The sequence below is a fragment of the Entelurus aequoreus genome, linkage group LG02 (assembly GCF_033978785.1).
Source record: "Entelurus aequoreus isolate RoL-2023_Sb linkage group LG02, RoL_Eaeq_v1.1, whole genome shotgun sequence".
Classification (NCBI taxonomy): Eukaryota; Metazoa; Chordata; class Actinopteri; order Syngnathiformes; family Syngnathidae; genus Entelurus; species Entelurus aequoreus.
In genome coordinates this window covers 34,875,243-34,897,871 of record NC_084732.1, presented here as the reverse complement: position 1 = coordinate 34,897,871, position 22,629 = coordinate 34,875,243, and the positions used below count along the sequence as shown (strand labels likewise).

The 22,629-nt window shown below is 42.1% G+C and overlaps 1 protein-coding gene across 4 annotated transcripts in view; it reads right to left on the bottom strand.

The window, feature by feature from the left end:
* greb1 (growth regulating estrogen receptor binding 1) overlaps positions 1-22,629 on the bottom strand; it is a 47,965-nt gene that overhangs the window by 18,534 nt on the left and 6,802 nt on the right. For 3 of the 4 annotated variants that reach the window (XM_062025821.1, XM_062025835.1, XM_062025845.1), the window contains exons 2-21: positions 11,376-11,539; positions 10,757-10,864; positions 10,445-10,621; positions 10,173-10,355; positions 9,942-10,055; positions 9,030-9,158; positions 6,954-7,115; positions 6,732-6,854; positions 6,440-6,625; positions 6,038-6,174; positions 4,125-4,395; positions 3,915-4,043; positions 3,646-3,816; positions 3,052-3,249; positions 2,781-2,964; positions 2,521-2,704; positions 2,310-2,446; positions 1,887-2,238; positions 347-462; positions 62-270 (exon numbers count right to left, since the gene is read on the bottom strand). In XM_062025821.1, coding sequence (XP_061881805.1) covers positions 62-270; positions 347-462; positions 1,887-2,238; positions 2,310-2,446; positions 2,521-2,704; positions 2,781-2,964; positions 3,052-3,249; positions 3,646-3,816; positions 3,915-4,043; positions 4,125-4,395; positions 6,038-6,174; positions 6,440-6,625; positions 6,732-6,854; positions 6,954-7,115; positions 9,030-9,158; positions 9,942-10,055; positions 10,173-10,355; positions 10,445-10,621; positions 10,757-10,864; positions 11,376-11,539 — 3,434 coding nt within the window. The remainder of the gene's footprint in view (positions 1-61; positions 271-346; positions 463-1,886; positions 2,239-2,309; positions 2,447-2,520; positions 2,705-2,780; positions 2,965-3,051; positions 3,250-3,645; positions 3,817-3,914; positions 4,044-4,124; positions 4,396-6,037; positions 6,175-6,439; positions 6,626-6,731; positions 6,855-6,953; positions 7,116-9,029; positions 9,159-9,941; positions 10,056-10,172; positions 10,356-10,444; positions 10,622-10,756; positions 10,865-11,375; positions 11,540-22,629) is intronic. The other variant, XM_062025825.1, reaches the window with a different exon arrangement.

Sequence of the window (22,629 nt, the reverse complement as noted above, 5' to 3'; positions counted from 1 at the left end):
TCATTCATGATTAACATGATCCTCAAACTAAAATTGTGCCTAGTAGTGATTATTTACTGACTACCGTTATCCTGGGCCTCCTCTTCTTCATTGTCAGTGCTGCTGAGTTTTTCTGCATCACTCTCCAGCAAGTCACTTCCTGGCCCCGGGTTGTGCGGGGACCGAGACTCCGCCTTCAGCAGGTAGGCTGCTAGTCCCAACTCTTGTTCGAGGGTGGTACGTTGCAGATAGGAGCAGCTTATCACTCGAAGGTCACAGTACTTCAATGACCTGTGGAAATAATAGTCAGTGACTGCACTTGGTATATTTTAGAATTTCAGAGGAAACAGTTTGGTTTGGTGCCAACCTGGGAAGTGACTCTCCCAGAGGTTCAGCTCCTGACAGGATTAGGATGCAAGGAAGGGCCTCAAGCTCCAGGTAGGTTCGAGGAACCCAATCAGCTTCTTGGATTTTCAGCCATATCTACATTAAACAAACTAGCTGCAGTCTTGAACTTTACACAAAAACTACAATATTATTAGGGCTGTCTTTAAATAATCAGAGATATGACAATTCGGTTCGGCGGAGTCTGATTTCACTATCAACCTCGCCGTCGAATCATATGATATAAATATTCCCTCCCCTCATCCGTAGGAGGGAGGCGAGTTAATACCCCTTAGTGCCCTCGCGTACAGCAGGTGTGTTGTGAGGATACATCGATTGCGTTTATCATGTCTTATTTAAATGTTAGTAAAATATTCTTGTGTGCAGACAAATATTGTTTAGAGAGTAAGAGATAAGTTTTAGTTTTGTCACTTCAGACTTCCTCAGAACTCGCTGCTTGGTGTGACGTCACATCTTGAAAATCAATGTTTTGACTTCCCACACTTATTACATACGGTGTATTTGTTTACACACACAAATATTTTACTAATAGGGTTAGGAGGATGAGCTCGCCGTTCCATTGAGCACCTCTGGCTGGCAGAAATCCCGCCGTTGGGACTGGTCGCCAGTGGACAAAGAGCGGGCGCACACCACCTCGCCCCGGATTGTGACTCTTCTCTTGAGAAAGATAATTATCCTTCCGCTGGTTTACATACTGAAATCTGTTATCACGGTTACTTCCTCTGTTTAGCCAAGGTTGATTGGTGTTGCGCCTAACCGAGGACCTCACACACTGTGGTTTGGCCTTTTTTTTTTAGGTGGAAAAAGTTTGAAATGAGATCTTTGTTTGGTTACTTTACTGTAAAACTATATTTCTTTTATGAGTACTTTAATTAATTTGTAAATATTCAGGTGTATAAGTGTTGGAGCACATCCATGTGAAGTTACTGATACCTTGTGACCAGTCAGTATACACTTCTACAGAGATCGTCAAACTGTATTAGTGGTACACAGGCCCATCTAGTGGTACGCCAAAGAATCAATTGATTAAAGTAGAGTGTTTTAATTTCCTATATGGAAACAAAGTATTACTGTTTAAAATGTGAGAAATGTTATAGTGGCACAAAAATATTAAATATACTTGTTAAATAAAACCTCTACCTTGTTTTTTAATGAATACATAGGCCTACTACGCTATTGTATTTTACTGTTGGTCATTATAGTGGTACTTTGGGAGCCATGTTTTTCTAAGGTGGTACTTGATGAAAAAAATTTGAGAACCACTGCACTTCTACATATTGTTATCTGTTTATTTCTCTTCAAAACGCGTTCTGAATTCGACTGATCGTCGAGGATGGGCAATATCCAACAAATCAAATTTGACTATAAAAGTCCTTTGTCAAAGACAGCTCTAAATACCATCATAAAATAGAAAGGCAAATACATTGAATGGAGAATCTGGTCATTACACTTACATGAACAAAACATGGAAAAAAATATAGAGTTGGTTCCCTTTTGCATACCTTAATCTGATCAACAAAGCTCTGCCCAATATTCAGAGGCTGGCCTGGATTCCCCAGTATGATCTCAAACTTCTCCTCAAGACCCAGCTGCCTCCTCACTCTGGATAGTCTCTGTTGTGCCCATGCTGCCAGAGCCAGAGAGGGGATCCGCAGTAAGACCATGTGACCGTGGCGGGTAGGACATTGCTGGGCAGCACTTAGCAGCGACTGCACGATGCCCAGCGTCTCCACAGATGAGTGTTTGTGGAGATTGTGCGAGCCGCTGAGCCTCCCAGACACGGCCATCAGCGCTATGCAGTAGTGATGAATGAGAACTGTGGTGCGGATCACAGCACTGTGCAGCTTTGGGAACCTGGAGGGAAAAATTATTATTTTGTGTGCAAGCCACCATAACTCGCTACTGACATCACATGTGTATGCTACCTTTCCTCCAGGGAAGCTGCCATGCTCTCAAACGAAGAATCGTACCGCATCAGGGGCAGGCTGCCCCCTGAGCGAGTTGAGTCTAAAAGCTCGGACACACCAAAGTAGCGTGTTCTTTCATGATACAGGTCAACATCCTACACAAACACACGACACAACTAATAACATGTTCTGCTGTTTCATTTTTAGCACACATAGAATCAAATTTTACATTGCTGAAAGAGGAAGGCCAGTGGATTTCGTTGTAAGGGCTGATGCGTGTGAATTGTGTCTGCAGGGCGAAGGGGAAGGATGTCACATGGAGAATCAGAATGTTGGGAGCATCTCTGATCCGTCTGGAATTCAGTAGCTGGTCCACCAGGCCCAAACCAGACTCCGAGTTACAGTAGGAGGCACTGAGGGACAGAAAAAACGATTTGTTAATAAAAAAAAAAGTAAGTGACAAGGTAAGATTTGGATGTAATTACACACCTGCTAATGTCCCAGTGGGCGTGGTCATGGATTAGGATGTAAAGCGTATAAGAGTTGCTGTGTGCTTCTTGGATAAGGCTGTCAATTTGCACTTGAGCACTTTGATCCATTTTAACCACAAAGCGCTCCGCATCCCGCTGAGATGCGCACGCTTGGTCTAGACTCCCGAGTTCCTGAAGAACACCTTAAATGCAGGTATACAAGTCATCATTTAAACACCATTGTGGACAAAATAGGGATGAGCGGAAATGCATAGAAACATGTAACCAACCCGAGCTCCATAGGTGGAGGACAGTTTGTTGAAATGTGACCTCAGATGGAGGAACCAGGATGAGGAAATTGACCCTGTCAAAAGACACAAGGTCCAGGTTCTGTGTGCTGGAATCTGCTATGGCACAAACATGAGACAGCAGCTTTCTTGCCACTGCTAACTGGATGGGCCGGACCTCCCGCCACTCTACAGAGTACTCTATAAGTACACATACACACAGGTGTTCACATATTAGGCTGAAGTATTGGCAGTGTTAAATAAAGTCAATCAGTGGCGGTTTCAGATGTGGGCCACATGGCAATTGCCCAGGGCAGGATTCTCTAGGGGGCGCCACAAGGATGAGGAGGAAACAAAGGTATCTATTTGTGCCCCCAGCCCTTGCTTAAAGTGAATAAACCTAAACCAATGAGAAACGATGAGAGATTATCATCACAAGTCCACATCTCTGTCAATGTAGACAAGGAATGAGGACAAAAGGGGCGCTCGCCTCACCAAGGCACAATTCAAGTTAACTGCAGTTAATATTGAACTTTAGAGTTGAAATTGTGTAAAACATACATGCTGCTAAATTATCCACTATAAATGGTGTCTCACCTGTACAGGTTTCTTTAGTAGCCAGAACTCTTTCTTTAGGGCTGTGTGAGTCCTTTGGACTGTGTGTCTTTTTCACACTTTTGTCATCAGTTGATTCCTGACTGCTGGATAAGGGGGATGGCTCATTGCTGTCCAGTGTTGCACTGTCCAGCAGGGAATCCATATCACCGTCTGAGAAACAGTAAGTTAAGTGTTTAGGAGCTTGCACACACCGTAACAGAACATGCACACGACAAAACCAAACAAAGCTAAAGCGGAGTCAAATTCACCTTGTCCAAGTGAATTGCAGAACTGGATGAGTTCCTGGGTTTCGCCAGATGAAAGCTGGTGGTTTATTTCTCTCAAACCCTCACTGGGAGAGAACATACTCTCTGCCAAGGCCCGACACTGGTGTTTACCTGCATCAACAACACACACAAATACACGTAATCTGTTGCTTTTTCAGATAAATATTTATATGATACAAACACAACTCCCACCTGTGACTACCACACAAGACTGTGTTTCTTGCCCGGAAGCAGTGACAATGACGACTACATAGTTTGTGTTTTGGAACCCTCCTTCCAATAACTTGCAAAACATCAGCTGAAGGCCTTGAGCCAAAGATCCCACATGCTCCCCAAACACCACAACCCCTACTCCACACGACGACGCAGCCAGCTGGGCAAGCCAAGGCAGCTGGCTTGGGGTCAGTGGCTGCTGGTAGGGTAAACTGAGATGCTGAGGGAGCCCAGGAAGAGTGGGAGGTGTCTGGAGAGCCAAGAAGAGCATGTGAGTCATTGGTTAGTGTCTTGAATCAGAAAAGTAAAAAAGTGCTCATAGTAGCTGAGGGTTGTTATTAGCTTTACTGCAGAGACTACCAATTATTATTTAAATAGAACTATGTATAAATACAAATACACTTTTTCTGTGGTTTGGCAATGTTGAGGCTTTCTTTTCTCTGTTTTAAACTGTAAATACTTTTTTAAAATGGAAAATTAAATATAAAATGTATCTTTATCACTGTGGTTTATTGGAAGCAAGAAAGAGAAGAGGCAGGATAATTTGCAAGAGAAGAGTTAAGATTAAGGTCTTCTAGACAAAGCAACCTTTATATCTCAATAATAAAACCACTAAACTGCTTAGTTATTGCTGTTGCATGCTATGTGTAGTGTTCAAGAGTTTTGCTGTCTCTGACTGTTCGTAAGGCCATAAAAGTGTCATTAATCTTGTCTCTGTGTGTGCAAATGCGCGCCAAGGAGGACTGCTGTGTAAAGAGAGGACAGTTATGTTTGCTGATGTTGTTTTAGCATAATTGAGGCTAACATTAGCTTTTTTGTTTTTGCAATAAATAGATAATGTTAATCAACCGTCTCTTTGTAATCCTTACATTGCCGTAGACTAGTGGTTCTTAACCGGGTTCGATCGAACCCTAAGGGTTCGGTGGAGCCTTTGCCTCGGAGGTCAAGACACACCCGACTCATCGTGTAAATAAAAACTTCTCCCTATCGGCGTACTATGGATACCCCCAAACAATGTTCCCTCTAATTTTCCGTCTGATTAGCAGGTGTGTCATTTGTTGTGAGTTCATGCACTGTGTTGGTTTTGTTCTTTGAACAAGGTGATGTTCATGCACAGTTCATTTTGTGCACCAGTAAAAAAAATATGTAACTTTGTCGTGAATTTGAAAAAAACCCAACATTTTATTTATCACTAAAGAAGGGTTTGGTGAATGCTCATATGAAACTGGTGGGGTTCGGTACCTCCAACAAGGTTAAGAACCACTGCCGTAGACGTTACAATACGAGCGTTTGCGACAAGTACGTCTAATATTGAGCGAGCTGTGATGTAACTACTTCTTTAAGCAGTCTTGTGTTTAAGAATTTAATACATTTTTGTATTAATTTATGGAAGCGCGATAACCACAAAACTTTGTTACATGGAACGACGCAAATCGGGGACCACGGGAAAATGTTTATTAATTTGTCAAACTATTTTAAAATGCATCTACGGGACGGCGTGGTGAAGTTGGTAGAGTGGCCGTGCCAGCAATCGGAGGGTTGCTGGTTACTGGGGTTCAATCCCCACCTTCTACCATCCTAGTCACGTCCGTTGTGTCCTTGGGCAAGACACTTCACCCTTGCTCCTGATGGGTGCTGGTTAGCGCCTTGCATGGCAGCTCCCTCCATCAGTGTGTGAATGTGTGTGTGAATGTGGAAATACTGTCAAAGCGCTTTGAGTACCTTGAAGGTAGAAAAGCGCTATACAAGTATAACCCATTTATCTAATACCTTTGAGAAGCATGGGTTTGAGTGTCATTTTACAAGGTTTTATTAAAAATAGTAATTTTATAGGTGTGTCCATTATTCACGTTCAAAATATTGAAATTACAGTATATATGTGACAAATCAACCTCAATGCCATAGTGCCTCCCCTGAGAGCCCGGTGCTTGAGGTTGTTGGTTCTGTCTGATTTCACTGAGGTGTGATTCTCTCCATGACCTCATGAATATCTGCTCCAAGTCCTCAATCAGGGGCACTTGGTCTGGGCCTTGGGAAAAAAGGCATACATCATGAGTGTGGAGGGAAAATGTAAAAAACAGGAGTATTAAATGTGTGGTATGCTTGCAAAACAATGAAAAATACAGTTAAATATTAAATAACTATACTGTAGCTGTAGATTGCTCTCTCACACAGTGTTTGCTCACCATCTAGTGGTCATTGTGAAAAACGCTTCCAATACTGTGAACCATGAATCACTTTTTATCTGAAGTCCTGCTGAGCAGTGTGTGATTACAGTTTGATATGGGACTCACCAAGCTGAACAAGATAGTAGACAGTGAGTAGAATCTGCATCTCAGTTGAGAGTGGCTGAATGGGTGATGGTCCGTAGTGCTGGTAGACTCTGGGAAGGGTCTGTGAGCTCAAATAACAACTCTGGAGAAGAGAACTGACGAGCACTTCGCTGACATTACCAGTCAGCCTAGGGAGAGGACCGTGACCTGTATGTATAGAATAGACACATACAATACTTCACAAAACGTATTTAAGAAGGGTGTAATTATGACAGATATCATCCTGTGTGCCACTATTATAAATATGTCTGACCTTTGAAGATGACAGGTTGTAGTCCACATGTGCGTAACAGCTGATCAGGCACAGCTACAGACAATCCAGAGGGAGAAAGTGTGGTTGAAGACCTCTGGGAGGAACTCATGGGTGTGGCGGCATCTGCTCAAATATATATTCATAATTATTTGTATTCATGGAAACTTATCCCTTTAGAGTAAAGACACACATATTGCACCCCTCACTTAAATGTTTTTTTACCTAATCTGGCTCCGTTTGTGGTGGAAGAATGCGCTGTCGAAGACGATAAGGTTGATGAAGATGGCGGCATCTTTACTGTGTTCTCTGAAACAACGTTGGAAGCCGATTCAGGGGACCAACCCTTGTGCCTCTTTTTAGGGGGTCCAACATTTGTCTGTGTCCCTGCAGAGTAAGAATAAGTGTTTTACTGCAAGTTAGTTAATTTTCAAGTTAAAACTTTGTTCTCCTGCTGTTCGACTCTCTTATATTAATAATGGAAGTACTAATAATAAAATATTATTTATACATACATATATATATGTATATATATATGTATAACAAATAGTTTCCGCGAAAATTTGATTTACACACTGACACAATAAAGTTTTTTTGAGTTTTTTTTCAAAAGGGTATAGTTGTATTTTATGCAACACCCTGTCTCCTCCTGCACCAATTAAACAACATTGACAGGAAGGAAGCTTTTTTTTTATTCAGTGAGAAAGTAGGAAAAAAGAAGAGAGACTTTTACAACCCTGCTTTATGGAGGCCACTGAGGAGAAGAAGGCGAGAGGGAAAAGTTTAGTGCCTTAAGTGTTGGCAAATAAATTCAGGCAGACAAAAGACGTCCTCCAACACAATGCAGCTTGCTACCTCCCTACAGCAGTGGTGTTATAATACACGGGGCTGCTCTCTCTTTTAGAAGTGTGAAAAATCCCTGGGGGTTTAGGGACAACAGACACAATGGCTACACTTACAGTGATGATATGATACAGGATGTCATTTAGAATGCAATACTTGAAGGAAAACTGCACTTTTTGGGGGAATTTTGCCCATCATCCACAATCCGTATGTGAGAAAAGAACACACGCATTTTCCCCTTTTCTTTGTGTTCTAAATAGTAAAAAAGTGATAGGAATGCAAGTAATAGGGATTAATCTCTTCTGCCTATAAAGCCCTCTGACAAACCTCCAAAAAACTTTTAATTTACATGTTGTAATTATGTCTGTAATGTTGTAACATTCATGAAAACATGTATTACTGACAGTAAATTGGGTCATTATAGGCATGATCGTAACTTCCTTCCGAGATTTCACAGAACGCATTGAGACACCCTTGGAGCTTTATCATGTCGCGCTAGTGCTGAACGTTTCATGGACAAAACAAGAACATAAAACAGACACTTACAAAGCCCGCTATCACCGGGATGCCAACTAATGGGATGGCTGTATCTTATAGATAGCTGTCCTTCCGCTGCTAAATTCAGCTTTATCCTCACTGCTGCTAAGGTATAAAATGCTGGGAGCACATTGTGCATTTGCTTGGTCTTCGTAGCAATGTCGTCGGGTCTTACGCTGCGTTCCATTTGTTGATAGCCAAGTTGAGAGCAAGTATCCACTGCTTTAGTTGGTCCTGATTTTAAGTGTTGTGAGTGGAATTACAAAACATTTCAACTTCTTATCTTTGTGCCACAACTTTATGCTACAGTATAGAGGTGAGAGGTATAATTTAAAACCTGGCATTAACGTTTTCAGACTCAAAGACGATACAGCAGCAGCAGAAGCAGCTCCATTAACTAACATCCCTCTCGCTAGTGGCTAGTGGAGGAGTTTGAATGAGACGCTGTAAGCAAGACGCTGTGTCACTACGGCAGAAAAGTAATTCCTCTGTGTTAGCTCTTACAATAACAATGATGTAATAGCTTGGTTAATATGCAGGTCACAGCACGTAAATAAAGCGTTATTTGTTGTTTTTGGATGTTTTTTATAGGGCTTTATAGGCAAAATTAATGACTCCCAATTACCTTAATTTTTAGCCGCACCATACTATCCACCTATTTACAACCTAGAACGCACAGAAAAGAGAAATACGTTTTTTTTATTGTCTCACACATGGATGGATGATGAAAATTCCCTGAAAAGTAAAGTTTTCTTTATAATTGCAAGACCATTTGCAGAGTGTGTCAATTATATAATGTTTTAAAATAAGGTTTCCACCAAAATGCTGATGATGCAATTAAGATATTTTGATCCACATGACTCAGATTACATCTTTCATTTGCACACACGTTTTCAGTGTACCAGTGAAGATATACAGTACCTGTTGTGGACGGTCTCCCCGGTCCTGAGTGATTCATTGCTGGCTGCGGGATGGGAGGAATGGCATTATGGCCATTTGTTAGAGGGTGTGGGGTATCAGCAATTTGAGGCGAACCATTTGTGTGAGACGCTGTTGTACACAGAGAAAGAAACATGTTACATGATGTCAAAAAAATCAATAAACATGTGTTGTAATTATTACTCAGCACATTTTAGTCATATTGTCAGCTAATTAAGCTCTGTGACGGGACTGTTTTTGCCTTCCTGATTTTGCTGGTTCTGCTCTCTCTCTCACCTCTAAGTTGCGTAACGCCAAAGTGAAACAGGACCATAGAGCAAAATTGATGGCAATCCCTTCGAGCAACTTAAACTTGTTGCTGTTTCTTTACCTCGTGTCCTTCTATGCATACCAAACAGCTCCCTCCTTGCTGTTTCCCGTTTCGATACAAGTCGGTATTTACTTTGCTACAGTGTCTTTTTATCGTGCTCTATGTACCTAGTCTACCAACGTTTAATATTATTTTGTTACTTTGTATTTTCTTGGATGTTTTTGTGGCACTGGCTGTACCCTGTAGTGCCTTCGAACATTAAAAGACTATTATTAAACACACTGCTCGTCCCTCTACTTCATGGGTCCATTTTGCGACAAGATGTAACTAGCTTTTTACAAGGGTAAGGAACCATACTTGGTAACTTAAATTTGAACTGAAATCAAGGCCCCCACACATCAGTATAAGGCAGAAAATGTAATAATAATAGCAAAATATATTACTGATATACCATAATGATATTAATATAATGATTTGAATGTGTATGTATTTCAATGAGTGTCCAACAAAGGGTTACGATGGCAGTCAACACAATGTGTATAAAAAACAGAACACAACTAAATGAGACTATTTTTGAGTATCACCTGTGTAGTTGGCGGGTGTATGTGATGGCTGCAACAACAGCAAGTTCGATGACTGTTCATCTGATGTCACATGACCCTCTAAGAGTCTGGGACCTATTTGTCTTATCCTGCCATCTGAAACGCAACATACATATTTGAATACATATATTAATGTGAGTGTAAAAACATGGATGTTTTCAAAGAAATTCTTTCTGAATTCAAAGGTAAGATTTCATGATTCAATGTCCTTACCGTGTCCCCTCCAACAGATGGCAGCTCCTTTAACTAGCACACCTTGGTTGTTTCGGTGCAGATGGTACTTTAAGTGCTTCTGTTTCTTAGGCTGGGTGCTGAGTTTCAGGTTAATGTGGTTGGCGAAATCTGTGAAGTAGCGGAACCCCTTTTCACCACAGCCCATGCAGTTCCCAGAGAAGCCTGCAGCAGGCACGCACACAAAATAATGCGCAATGACGCCTTTCCAGATACATTGATGCAAAGTTTGCTGTGTAAACCTCTTGCCTCACCCAGCAGAGCGTTGTGTCCTCGTTCATCCGGCAAGAAGCGATGGTCGACGGCGCACACCAGCAGGCTGTCGGGGAGAGAGGGGGGCTTAAGCCCAACCAGCATGAACCCAGGGAGAACATCCAAGGGGTCTGATGCCAATGATGACAGACGTAAATCCCTGCCTGCTTGACAGAAACCTGCAGCGAAAGAGAATAGTTATTTTTAAATGTCATGTGGTAATATTGCACAAACAGAAGTTTTGCAAAAGACCACATTTTAAGTCACTTTTCTCTGACTTTTTCTGTATGAAAGTGAACAAAGTGTGCACAAACCATCTGTGGTGCAGCATCCCTCTGGCGGGGGTTTAATCTGATAGAGTATTGGGGGACTGTTTGATTCTGACCCATCTTCTTCATCTTCATCATCATTCTCTGCACGGCCTGTTAAGAGTCGTGTACAGGAAAAAAGTCAGTCACACTTAAGCATAATGGGAGCTTTTACGCAGCATATACTATGATGTAATACTACAACAACTATGAATCGAAACATCTAGCGTGGACAGCTTTAGGCAAATGTGACAATAAGAGCAATGCATGAGTGAATACAAACAATTGTAGTAAAGACGTGATAGAAGCTATAACAACAACAAGAAGCCAAAGAGGACTGTGGAATTAGATTGACCACTTTTACCCTCTCTGTACATTTCCATATTGATAATAACAATTACTGTGTGAACTATGTTTGTGTTGCAGCAAAACTGATGTTTTAATATATTGAGACACCATAGTTAATTCCGGAACTGCAACCAAGTGTTTTTGTCCCTGTACATTTTAATTGTACTTAGGGATTTCTATGATATGCTGTGATGCAGTAACCAGCGTTATTGTCCTCAATTGAGTATTGTAAGGACTTCTCAGCAGTCACACTTAATTTATTGGGGACTGCACTTACTATTGTGTGCTGCAAGTGGCTGTTCTGCCTCCAGGTACAGTTGGGAGAAAATGGGTCGTGGAACTACAATGTTGGACCTCAGCGATGCTTCAATGGAGTTGTGAAGAACCTCCTCAAAGCGTGTGGTCCGCAGCTGGCCCGCATAGGAGTTCCCCATTGGTGTTCTGGTAAAAAAAACAAACCGCCCACAATAACCTTTTGCTGGACATTCAACTCACAACTTTGTATCATGTCTGTTGATCATGTTTTTGTTTTGGCCATTTGTTGTTTGTTTTTTGGACTCTTTTTAGTTCCTGGTTGCACTTCCTTGTTTGTTTGTTTCCATAGCAACTCATTAGTTTTCACCTGTCCTGTCACGCACCTGTTTCACGTTTTGAGTCACGCACCTGTTTTCACTGATCATGTCACTATTTAAATCTGTCTGTTTCTGTTGTTCATCCTGGCGACATCACATTCACACTCCTGCCACTCTGTTCACCCTCATGCTTTTGATCCATGCTGCTCTTTTTTATGCCCCTCTTCTCATGCCAAGTAAGTTTTTGTTTAATAGTTTTTGTGCCCTTGTGCAAGTCTTTTGTTTTGTCATAGTCAAGTTTTTACCTCCGCTGTGAGCGCTTTTTGTTTGCACCTTTTTGATTAATTTCAATAAACATGTATTTAAATTCACGTCTCGCACGCGCCAATTTTCCGTTGCCTTCTAGGAGAACAAACCACGCCAAGGACCCAGTCCTGACAGTATGTCGCCAGCATAAAAATTCTCCCGCACGAAAATTGGACGTTTTTGACGAGGCTTCTTGGGCGGTCCTGCGCGCGATGGAGGAGGAAACGCTGCGCTACTCCTCCATGGAGCACAGAGACATGATGTGGGGGCCAGATGGAAGACTGGTGCCATTGTGCTCCATTTGGTCCGAGGACGAAGCCGCGGAAGCGTCGCCCAAGACGGAGGACTTCCGCAAACAGAGAGGACGCCTCACTCTCGCAAGCTCCTCCCCCTCCGGGCGGAAGCAAGCAGCAGGCAGCCCAGCTTCGCCCTGATGACGGCACAGACCAGGAATTTTTTTTCAACTCTTTTTCTTTCGATCCCCCGCCCCCCAGGACTCAAGCCACGCCCAAGTCACAACATTTTTTTCTCTCCCCCACTCAATGCCAGGTGGGGAAGAATAAAAGACTTTTTGGACAATTTAATGGGGGAGGTTTCTGCCCCCCTCCTGACCTCCCTCCACCCACCCAAAAGAACAGTTCCAAACTGTGGGGAGTGCGTCTGGTATCCGCTCCTTGAGGGGGGGTCTAGGGCTGGGAACTGTTCAGGTGGGGTGGTTCAGCATCGTCATGCCATGCCACAGCCTCCAGCACAGCCGCCACCACCAGTTTTTCGGCCTGCCAAGCCACAGCCTCCAGCACGGCCACCACCACCAGTCTTTCGGCCTGCTAAGCCGCAACCTCCGGTTCGGCCACCACCACCGGTCTTTCGGCCTGCCAAGCCGCAACCCCCAGCTAGGCCACCTCCACCTGCTCCACGCCCTGCTAAACCGCAAACCCCAGCTAGGCCACCTCCACCTGCACCACGGCTAGCTCTAAAGCTAGCAACATGCCATGCTGCACCACGCCAAGCTCCGGTACCAGCTCCACGCTACCAAGCTCCGGTACCAGCTCCACGACGCCAAGTGCCGCCCCTGGCTGCCCCACGACGCCAAGTGCCGCCCGTGGCTGCCCCACGACGCCAAGTGCCGCCCGTGGCTGCCCCACGACGCCAAGTGCCGCCCGTGGCTTCCCCACGCCGCCAAGTGCCGCCCGTGGCTGCCCCATGTCGCCAAGTGCCGCCCGTGGCTTCCCCATGCCAAGACCAAGAGCCGCCCGTGGCTGCCCCATGCCAAGACCAAGACAACCCATGCCAAGGCCAAGACACCCCATGCCAAGACCAAAGCCAAGACCAAGAACCGCCATGCCAAGACCAAGAACCGCCATGCCAAGACCAAGAACCGCCACGCCAAGACCAAGACCAAGAACCGCCACGCCAAGACCAAGACCAAGACCCCCCATGCCAAGACCAAGACCCCCCACGCCAAGACCAAGACCAACCATGGCCACGCCAAGCTTCGCCACGCCAAGCTGCGCCGCCTGACGTTCCACGCCAAGCTTCGCCGCCTGTTTCGTCTGCTGCACCCGCACCGGTTTCAACGGGTGCTTCCACGCCGGCCACGATGACGAAGCGCCTGCCTCCTCGTCGGCCACGGATGTGGCCACTACCTGGTCGTCCGCCACGCCAGGTACGCCAACCTCCTCGTCGGCCATGGATGTGGCCCTTCCCGGGTTGCCCACCTCGTCAGGTACAGCGGCGGTCTACGCGTCGCCGCCACCTGATCCTGCCCCGGTGGATCCGGGGACACGTGGTCTGGCGACCCACCGCCATGTCCCCCTCCCGCCCTCCCATGACTCTTGTTCATTTTTTTGTTGGGACATCTGGGATCTGTCCGTAAGGGGGGGGCTCTGTCATGTCTGTTGATCATGTTTTTGTTTTGGCCATGTGTTGTTTGTTTTTTGGACTCTTTTTAGTTCCTGGTTGCACTTCCTTGTTTGTTTGTTTCCATAGAAACTCATTAGTTTTCACCTGTCCTGTCACGCACCTGTTTCACGTTTTGAGTCACGCACCTGTTTTCACTGATCATGTCACTATTTAAATCTGTCTGTTTCTGTTGTTCGTCCTGGCGACATCACATTCACACTCCTGCCACTCTGTTCACCCTCATGCTTTTGATCCATGCTGCTCTTTTTTATGCCCCTCTTCTCATGCCAAGTAAGTTTTTGTTTAATAGTTTTTGTGCCCTTGTGCAAGTCTTTTGTTTTGTCATAGTCAAGTTTTTACCTCCGCTGTGAGCGCTTTTTGTTTGCACCTTTTTGATTAATTTAAATAAACATGTATTTAAATTCACGTCTCGCACGCGCCAATTTTCCGTTGCCTTTTGGGAGAACAAACCACGCCAAGGACCCAGTCCTGACACTTTGTAATAGTTAGATTCACCTACAAATTCAGTTTATGGTGAACATGGTGACAAAAGTCTTGAGACACATCAATCTGGCATTAATGAATATGGGCTTGCCTGAACTGTGTTTTAAAAGGGCCATATTATACTTTGTTTTCTACTTTTATTTATTTATTCCAACACTTCCTTGTAATCTATATAGCGTGTAATGGTGGTTCTTTGGTCAGCATAGATTATGTTTTACAGACCATTTTTAAGAAGCTTTCCGACCGTCTCTTCAGGATGCGCCGTTTTGTGGGCACTCTTCTTTACATGTCTCTACTTTGACTGCATCTTTTCCCTGTCATCCATTTTGTAGTTTTAGCGCTTCAACACAGAGTCTACTGACAGATATGAGTTTGAACTATACGCTACTTTGTATTAGAAAGGACAAACACAAAAGTGGAGGATGCATGTGCATGCACGAGCCAGTCTGCGTCACATCAAGAAGATAGAGAAAAAGAAGGCGCTTATTCACTAAAATGGTGGACTCGTGTAAGCACTTTGGGAAAATTTCTACTATTTATGGAAATATTTGCCGATGTCACACTCGAGAAAAATGTTACAAGTTGTTCAAATTTCAAATGGCTCTTTGAAGGGAAGTATGAAGGAAGGCAAAATTGTTTTAGAAATATCTCCGCCATGCCTCTATGGTTTGATTTCAAATGTTCGGGACTTCTGCAGATCCCGAATATACAAAAGCAGGTACCAATAAGTAGGTAAAGTCTGTTTTGCATCATTAGTCCCCTTTATGGGCTTGTCTCTACTTGAAATGAATATGCAAATGATAAGTGTGCATACTGTGAATGTAGGACAGATCATTGCCGGGTCAATATGAGGAATTATGGGGCCCCACCGATAAATCCAATAACATTAAAAAACAGATCAGATAAAAACAACAACAATGCTCTAATGAGGCGAGATTACCTATACTAATGTGGTATGTGACCAAATCAAGCACTCTTTTTCTCCTACCTAAGAAAACTTCCTGAGCTCACTCTAAACAAACATGGTGTCGCTTGTGGGGGACGTCTTTACTAAAAGGGATTAATTTTGCGTGCTATTTAAACCAAATGTTCTGCAAACATTCTGTAAGGAAAGAAAAACATTGATCTTCAACACATCAAACCGTATCAGCCAGCTGAAACGGCAGAATCATTACAACATCACCTGCGCTGCTAAACAAGCTACTGCAAAGAAAGTTTTGCAAAAACTACAGTTAATTCTGAAAAAAAAAAAGTTATTGATTGTGAAGCAAGAAGTTATCAGTATTGACCAGAAAACATTTTATGTAACTTGTAAATGGTCATTACTGTAGGTAAATGTCTTTCTATTACATTTACATAAGCCATATTTTGTTAAACATTGGGTGCTGTACACTAAAAACTCAAATAGATACCTCTGTTTTCCTTGTAATTACCTTTACTTGAAGAACACCATGTGTAGCAGTAGATGTTTTTACCCCAAAACACACTCCATGCAGAGTAGACGTGACAAAGTTAATATAAAACATATAAATCAAAAACATTTGCATAAAATTGTGTGCTTGCCAGCATTTTACTCATTTTATTATATTGGTGGTTATACCCCAAAACACACCCCATGCAGAGTAGACGTGACACAGTTATTATAAAACATATCAATCAAAAAAACTTGCAAAAAATGGTGTGCTTGCCAGCATTTTACTAATTTTATTATACTGGTGGTTATACCTCAAAACACACCCCATGCAGAGTAGACGTGACACAGTTATTATAAAACATATCAATCAAAAACACTTGCAAAAAATTGTGTGCTTACCAGCATTTTACTCATTTTACTATAATGGTGTAATGGCAGTCCAATAACAGTTAAGATTGGAAAGTGCTACACAAAATATACAACAACACAAAAGTATTGCAAAACGTTTTGAAGCAAACAAAATAATCTATCCCAGTATGACTAATTCATCCAGTCCGGACTATAATGGAGAATGTGTTTTAAAAAGACAATGACATGTATTGACTAATGTCCCATAAACAAAAGAGCAGGTTATTGGACAAAAGCACAGAGTAGACTCAAAACTCTGAAATCCAGAGCCACGTCTTCACATACACATTAACAGTAGTAACTAATGGAGGCATCAGTCCAGACGGCATGCCATAAAATCAGCAGCACTGACAGAGTAAGGACACCCTGACCTAGACGCTACTCCCTTTTTGTTTTTCTCTCTCCTGCATGTCACTCTGGTTGACCACAGCCCAGATGTAGAAAACACTCCTTCAAAATGTTGCCTGCGTAACTGACAGTGTATCTGAAATGAATGCTGCGTTTTTTATCTTTTAAATTACACACAGATGCTTATTCGACCAACAAAAACATTGTTTCTCACAGATTTGTATTTAGTGAGCAGAATGTATTTCGGCCAAGGTGCTAATTGTGAACACTGGCAGGCAAGTTGATTAGATTCAGTGTGGAACAAACTGGGTCAACAAATAAGCATACAACAAGGGTGGCTTGCGAACACCAACATAATCCTCCCTTTGCCCATATGCCGCTACCCCCATTTAACATTACACACATATTCATTAACCCAAGACAGCACACCCAAGCAAGACAGACATAACCTGCAGATCAGCTACGTAAATACACACACTAGTAAGTAATACTGATCTATAGCTTTTTGAGACATATAACACCTGTTAGCTGGACCACAGCTTCCTAAAATCACAAGACCCCTGAGCAACAAACTTTCAGTACCAGCCAAGCACAAAAAGAAAGAAGGTAATCACTGATATAAAACGTAAAATGCACACCTTTGATAACATTGAAAACTGCTAATGTTAGCAGTCAACTCCAAAACCTGGATTTCAGGACCTCTTTAGTTGGTTTTCCCACCATTTTTCACTTTGCTGCATTGAAATACATTGTTACAGCAAATACTGAGTAACAGTGGAAACACTTGAGTCCTACTTCTTTGACTGCAAGTTTGCTCATGTCTGATGTATACAGTATATTTCTTTTCTCACATTCTTTTTCTCTTGACGCCCATTGTTGAGGCTGCTCCTTTCGGTACATGCATTCTAAAAGGAGCGATTAAAAGCAATTGAAGAAGCAAAACGTGATGTATACAGAGGTTACAAGTTTTCCGCGACATTACAGACGATGGCGGTTCAAACTCCAAAGTTTTGTGCAACTTTGTGCAGGATCTGCAGACCTCGAACTATGAGGCACAGTATTGTTATACAAACGATTATAATAGATGAATCAATTGTTAAGAACTAAATGATTGTGTGATTAATTGGCTGTGACCAGCAGAGATGCTTTTAATTAAACTTCAACTAGTTTACTGCCACCAGAAGAAGTTGAGCTACTCCGAAATAGACCTCTTGCAGAAAACATGATTCCGATCGTTCAATATATACAGTTGTACCTTGGTTTTCGTACACCCCTTTTGTGTAGGATTTTCTCGATGATCGTACAGCCAAACATTGGGCCTAACAAACTAGTCAATTTTCTAGTGTATTATTTCGCAAAATCGAGTGCCCAAACAAACACGTTATCGAGTTATTACTACACTGTGTGAGTCTAACTGTGTTTGCAACTTGTTTTCATTAGAAAACAAGCCTGTGTTAGCTTGCTCCACTCCCCACCCGGCAGCTATTTCGCCCTTCTATGACGAAAATAAACCACTATAAGGCCAAATAAAGTTTCAAGTCAAAGCATTTTGATAAAAAAGATGAGAAACAATATTAAATTCATGAGATAAATCATAGTAAAATACACAAAGGTACCGTTACCTCCTTCCAACGAGTGTCTTTAATCAAGGTAAAAGTGATTCCATTTGTCATTTATGTTTTGCATTGTTTTCTGCAAGTACAACTACAAATATTGTCTAATAAATGTGTTTCATGTTAATATTTTTGGGTGTCTGGAACAGATACATTTTATTGTTTTCCAATGGAAGAATTTGATTTGTTTTTCATATAGGCACAAGACATTAAAACAACGTTAAGATATTGTTGAATTTGGTCCTAACATTGAGCAACTCAAACATAACGTTAAAACAAAATGCTTTTTGACAACGTTTAATCAATGTTGGGTTCTGACATTGATTTAACCATTGCATTTTGGTCATACACATTTGACAACGTTTAGTCAGGTTGTCACGTTGATTTGACCAACCAACAACGAGGATCCAACATTGGCCATCAACGTTGTCTCAATTTACAAATTCAACTATTTTGCAACGTTGTTTCAAAGTCAGTTTTAAAGGACATGCATGTATAATCAACGTTCTATCAGCGTCTTGTGCCTGCTGGGATGATTCGGACGGAATACAAAAAAACGTCACGAGACCACGGAATCTTATATTCCCAATTATTCAATCAAGATTTTTTAAAAGTCTGTCCCTAGTTGTAAACATGTAAATAAAACTGTGACATAATTTACATGTATAGGAAAACTCTAACCATTATGAGCACTACACAATGAAGTAGCGGTTCATCGGGTAATCTATCAATAGGTTTGTTTGATTACTTAAGTAATCGGATGAAACACACCTTGTAGCCTCTATGCATTATTTAGGGAAAATAGTTAAAATAAAGGATTTTTATCCTTTTCATAAGCTGTATTATTCTTTTATAATATAAACGGATATCATCAACATTGAAACTGCACAACGTGTGCATTAATACAAATTTAAAACCCCCAAAAAACTCTCACAATCACTCAGATCATGGCTATGACAACATATTTCAAGTTCTGTGTACTCCATCCGGTCCGTATTTGATACATTTTTAATTTGTGAGTATTCATTAAATGATACAATATAAATCAAAGCTTTTTTGTAATCAAATAATCAATTGAATCGATATAGCCCTACATTAAATGTATTCACAAAGTTGCTGATTTATGTTATTCCCCTGAAATGCTATTTTGGAGGCACACACAAGCACAAGCACACACACTTCGACAGCCACCTCGTGCCTCCACACTTTCATACGTAAAGACACAATGCAGAACTTATTGCCTCGGGCCGCTTTGTAGGGAGACAGAAGAAGGAGGAAGGCCCTTCATAACATGGTCTGCGAGGGAAGGAGAGGAAGTAATCACACCTTCTAGCAAAGAGGAGACTGACATTTACAACCGCGGGGAGAGGAGGGAGACGCCAGATGAAAGTGAGGGGAGACGTCCTCCTGACTAAAAATGGGGACATATAGTCAATCAACATAACAATCACAACAAAGTGTCAGTATTCAGGCACTTAGATATTACATTTAGTTGTCCCCAGTTTTGTTTTTAAGCAGGTCCTTGGTGCCTAATAAATCTTTTTGGTCAATGTTTTTAGTTCCCTTTTAGAGGAAAAAGACATAGCAATGGTTAAATCTTTGACAGAACCTTTGTTGATCTTTTCTCTTTGCATCTCCCCCCTCTGACCCTGTACTGCCTGACGTGGAAGTGGGAGATCCTTTCATCCCTAAACCCCCCCACTACTACCCCCATTCCCATCTCTTTTGCTCTTTCTGTGTCTCTCTTTCACCCTGGGGAGAGAGACACCATTGTGGTGTTTTATGACCTCTTGGTCCTGCCTGCCCACCACCACCAACCCCATGTTCTAAACACACAAATACAAAACCTGTAGTTAGGAACCATTTCAGGATGTCACCTCCACAGGTATTTTGCATCTTCTTTGTAGCTCTTATGAAACAATTTACTTGAAAGCATATATGCCATAAAACATTTGCAACAATGCAGGGCAAATTATACAAGACTTAAAGCTAGTATATCCAAAACTATATGGAGAGAGCCTTGGCGTCTCATCACCACAGTGTCAAAGGTCAGTCTAGATAACAATGTTTAAGCAAGACTTTGATGGAGCTTTTACCTTTAACACACACACACACGCACGCACAGACTTTGATGGAGCCTTTACCTTTAACATACACGCACGCGCCCACGCACACACACACACACACATACACACGGGTGAACAGTGGAATGCACACCCACACAGACGCTCTCCCATGGGTTTGAGCTCAGTGGACACAAAGGGCTTGTCTTGGGGAGGGGTGAAAGGTCATCCTGGGAGAGGTCAGATAAGATCCCCAGGCTCTTTCTCTTGCCAGGCCCACATACCAGCCGCGCACAAACACACACAGCATCCTCACTCCTTCCTTCTTTTCAGTTTGACAGGCTGGATTGCAGCGTCCGTCCATCCTCCACCGCAGTACCATGGAGAGCAGATCAGGTTACACACACTAATCCAGACACACACATGTTGTTTATTCATTTAAAAAGAGACAGTGTGTGTGTGTGTGTGTGTGTGTGTGTGTGTGTCATCTGGTCAGCGTAAAGCATCACACAGTAAAGCCAAGAGAATGGCAGCTTTGCAGATGCTACATGAGCACTGACCCGCGGTCAAACACATGCAAAGAGATGTCACACACACAAGTGGAGACTCGCATGTGCCCAGTGATGACCTCTGACCCCACAAGATGCGCTCATTCAGAGTTTGCTCAACAGACATCGGATCGATGGCCGCGGACAGGCAACTGGCCCACCGACATACTCGACACCCCCATGCACACACAAGGTTCCACACGAGCGATGTCAATACCACAAAGACGTGAATCTCTATCATATCACTGTGTTTACATCTGGCTCACTTAAAGTGACCATAATGCCTAAACACCGACACCAGACTAAATGAGCTGGGCCGGTGCCACATCCTTGAGATGTTTATTCTTTGTGCTCTTTTTCTTGCCTCACTTCCAGGGAACTTGTCTTGTCTACAGTCCAGATAATCTGGATGTACCTCAACAGATGCAGCACGTTCCCTGTCATTATGACTCACAACATGCAATGTTTATTTATGTGTCAGAACATGAACTCACTGAGAGTCTGCGCACAGAGACTTTTATCAAATGTTTTTAAAAACAAAACACTCGATTGTTCTTCACCAATAGCACCGGCAACCATTGTACACCATGGGGTTGCGAGAGGAATATAATAACGGTAACAGAATAACTTTACATATATGAATCCTAATTTCCCTCACAGGCTAATGAAGTAATCATATCCATTAAGGATGTTCCGATCAAGGTTTCATGTTGCTGATTCCGATACCGATCATCCAAGGTTTCATGTTGCTGATTCCGATACCGATCATCCATTAGTGAGATCAGCTGATACCAATACCGATCACATGTATTAACTGTACATTTTTCAGTTTATTTATGGTGAGTGCTTTCGACAGTTTAACAACATGAAGACACTATTTACACTTAGTCCTTATTCTCTTTTATTATATTCAGTTTGACACTATTTACACTTAGTCCTTATTCTCTTTTATTATATTCAGTTGTTTGAGCAAAACAAAGTCAATAGTACACAATAACTAAACAAATGCAAAAACTACTATCTACTACTTATTTAAGTTATTTAATTTTTGCCTTCCTGTGTCGAGGGAATTATTCCTTGAGTTGGTAAACACAAATTAACAAAAACAACAAAAACATTATTTTGAGATAATAAAAAAGTTATATTATTATCTATTTAGACTCTTACTAATCTACTTGGTAATTTCCTGCTGACATCTGCTGTAAAGTGGTTCCACCTACACTTCTTAAAGTTTGCTAAGCACTTATTTTTTAGCTTAGCTATTAGCATGCTTGCTCCTGGCTTTCTCTCGGTGTGTGCCATGTAAGGCCTTGTTCTCCAGTGATAATATTAATACTTAATAACGATACTTAAAATACTAGGAAATACAGTTTATTCGCCTTAATGGAGGTGATTATTATTAGCTTTGAGGAGCGGCTCTACACTGTGTACGGACACACATAATTAGCTGCTAGCCGATTATCAGCCGTAGAGGTTTGGCATTTGTGAACAGCATAACAAAGCATTTCCACGAAAATCGGAGTCTTTGGACATGTTGAATTGTGCAAGAGTTAAGCATGTTGTGATAATCTAAGGACCATTACCACTACCTTATGTAAGAAAGGTTTCATAAAACATTTTTCAAAAACTCCCATTTAACCTAGACACTGTCTTGCATTTCCCCTATTATTCTAAAAGTCTAAAGAACTTCAGTCCAAACTTTGTCCACCAAGGGCTTCATACAGGAAAATGTGTTTCTTCAGCCAATCAATAAACATAGGGAAACATATAAAGCAGGTACATTTGCTTTAAATACATTTAAAGCAAAAAAACTGCCTGCAAAATCAGCTTTTGGCAAAACAAATAGTATTAGT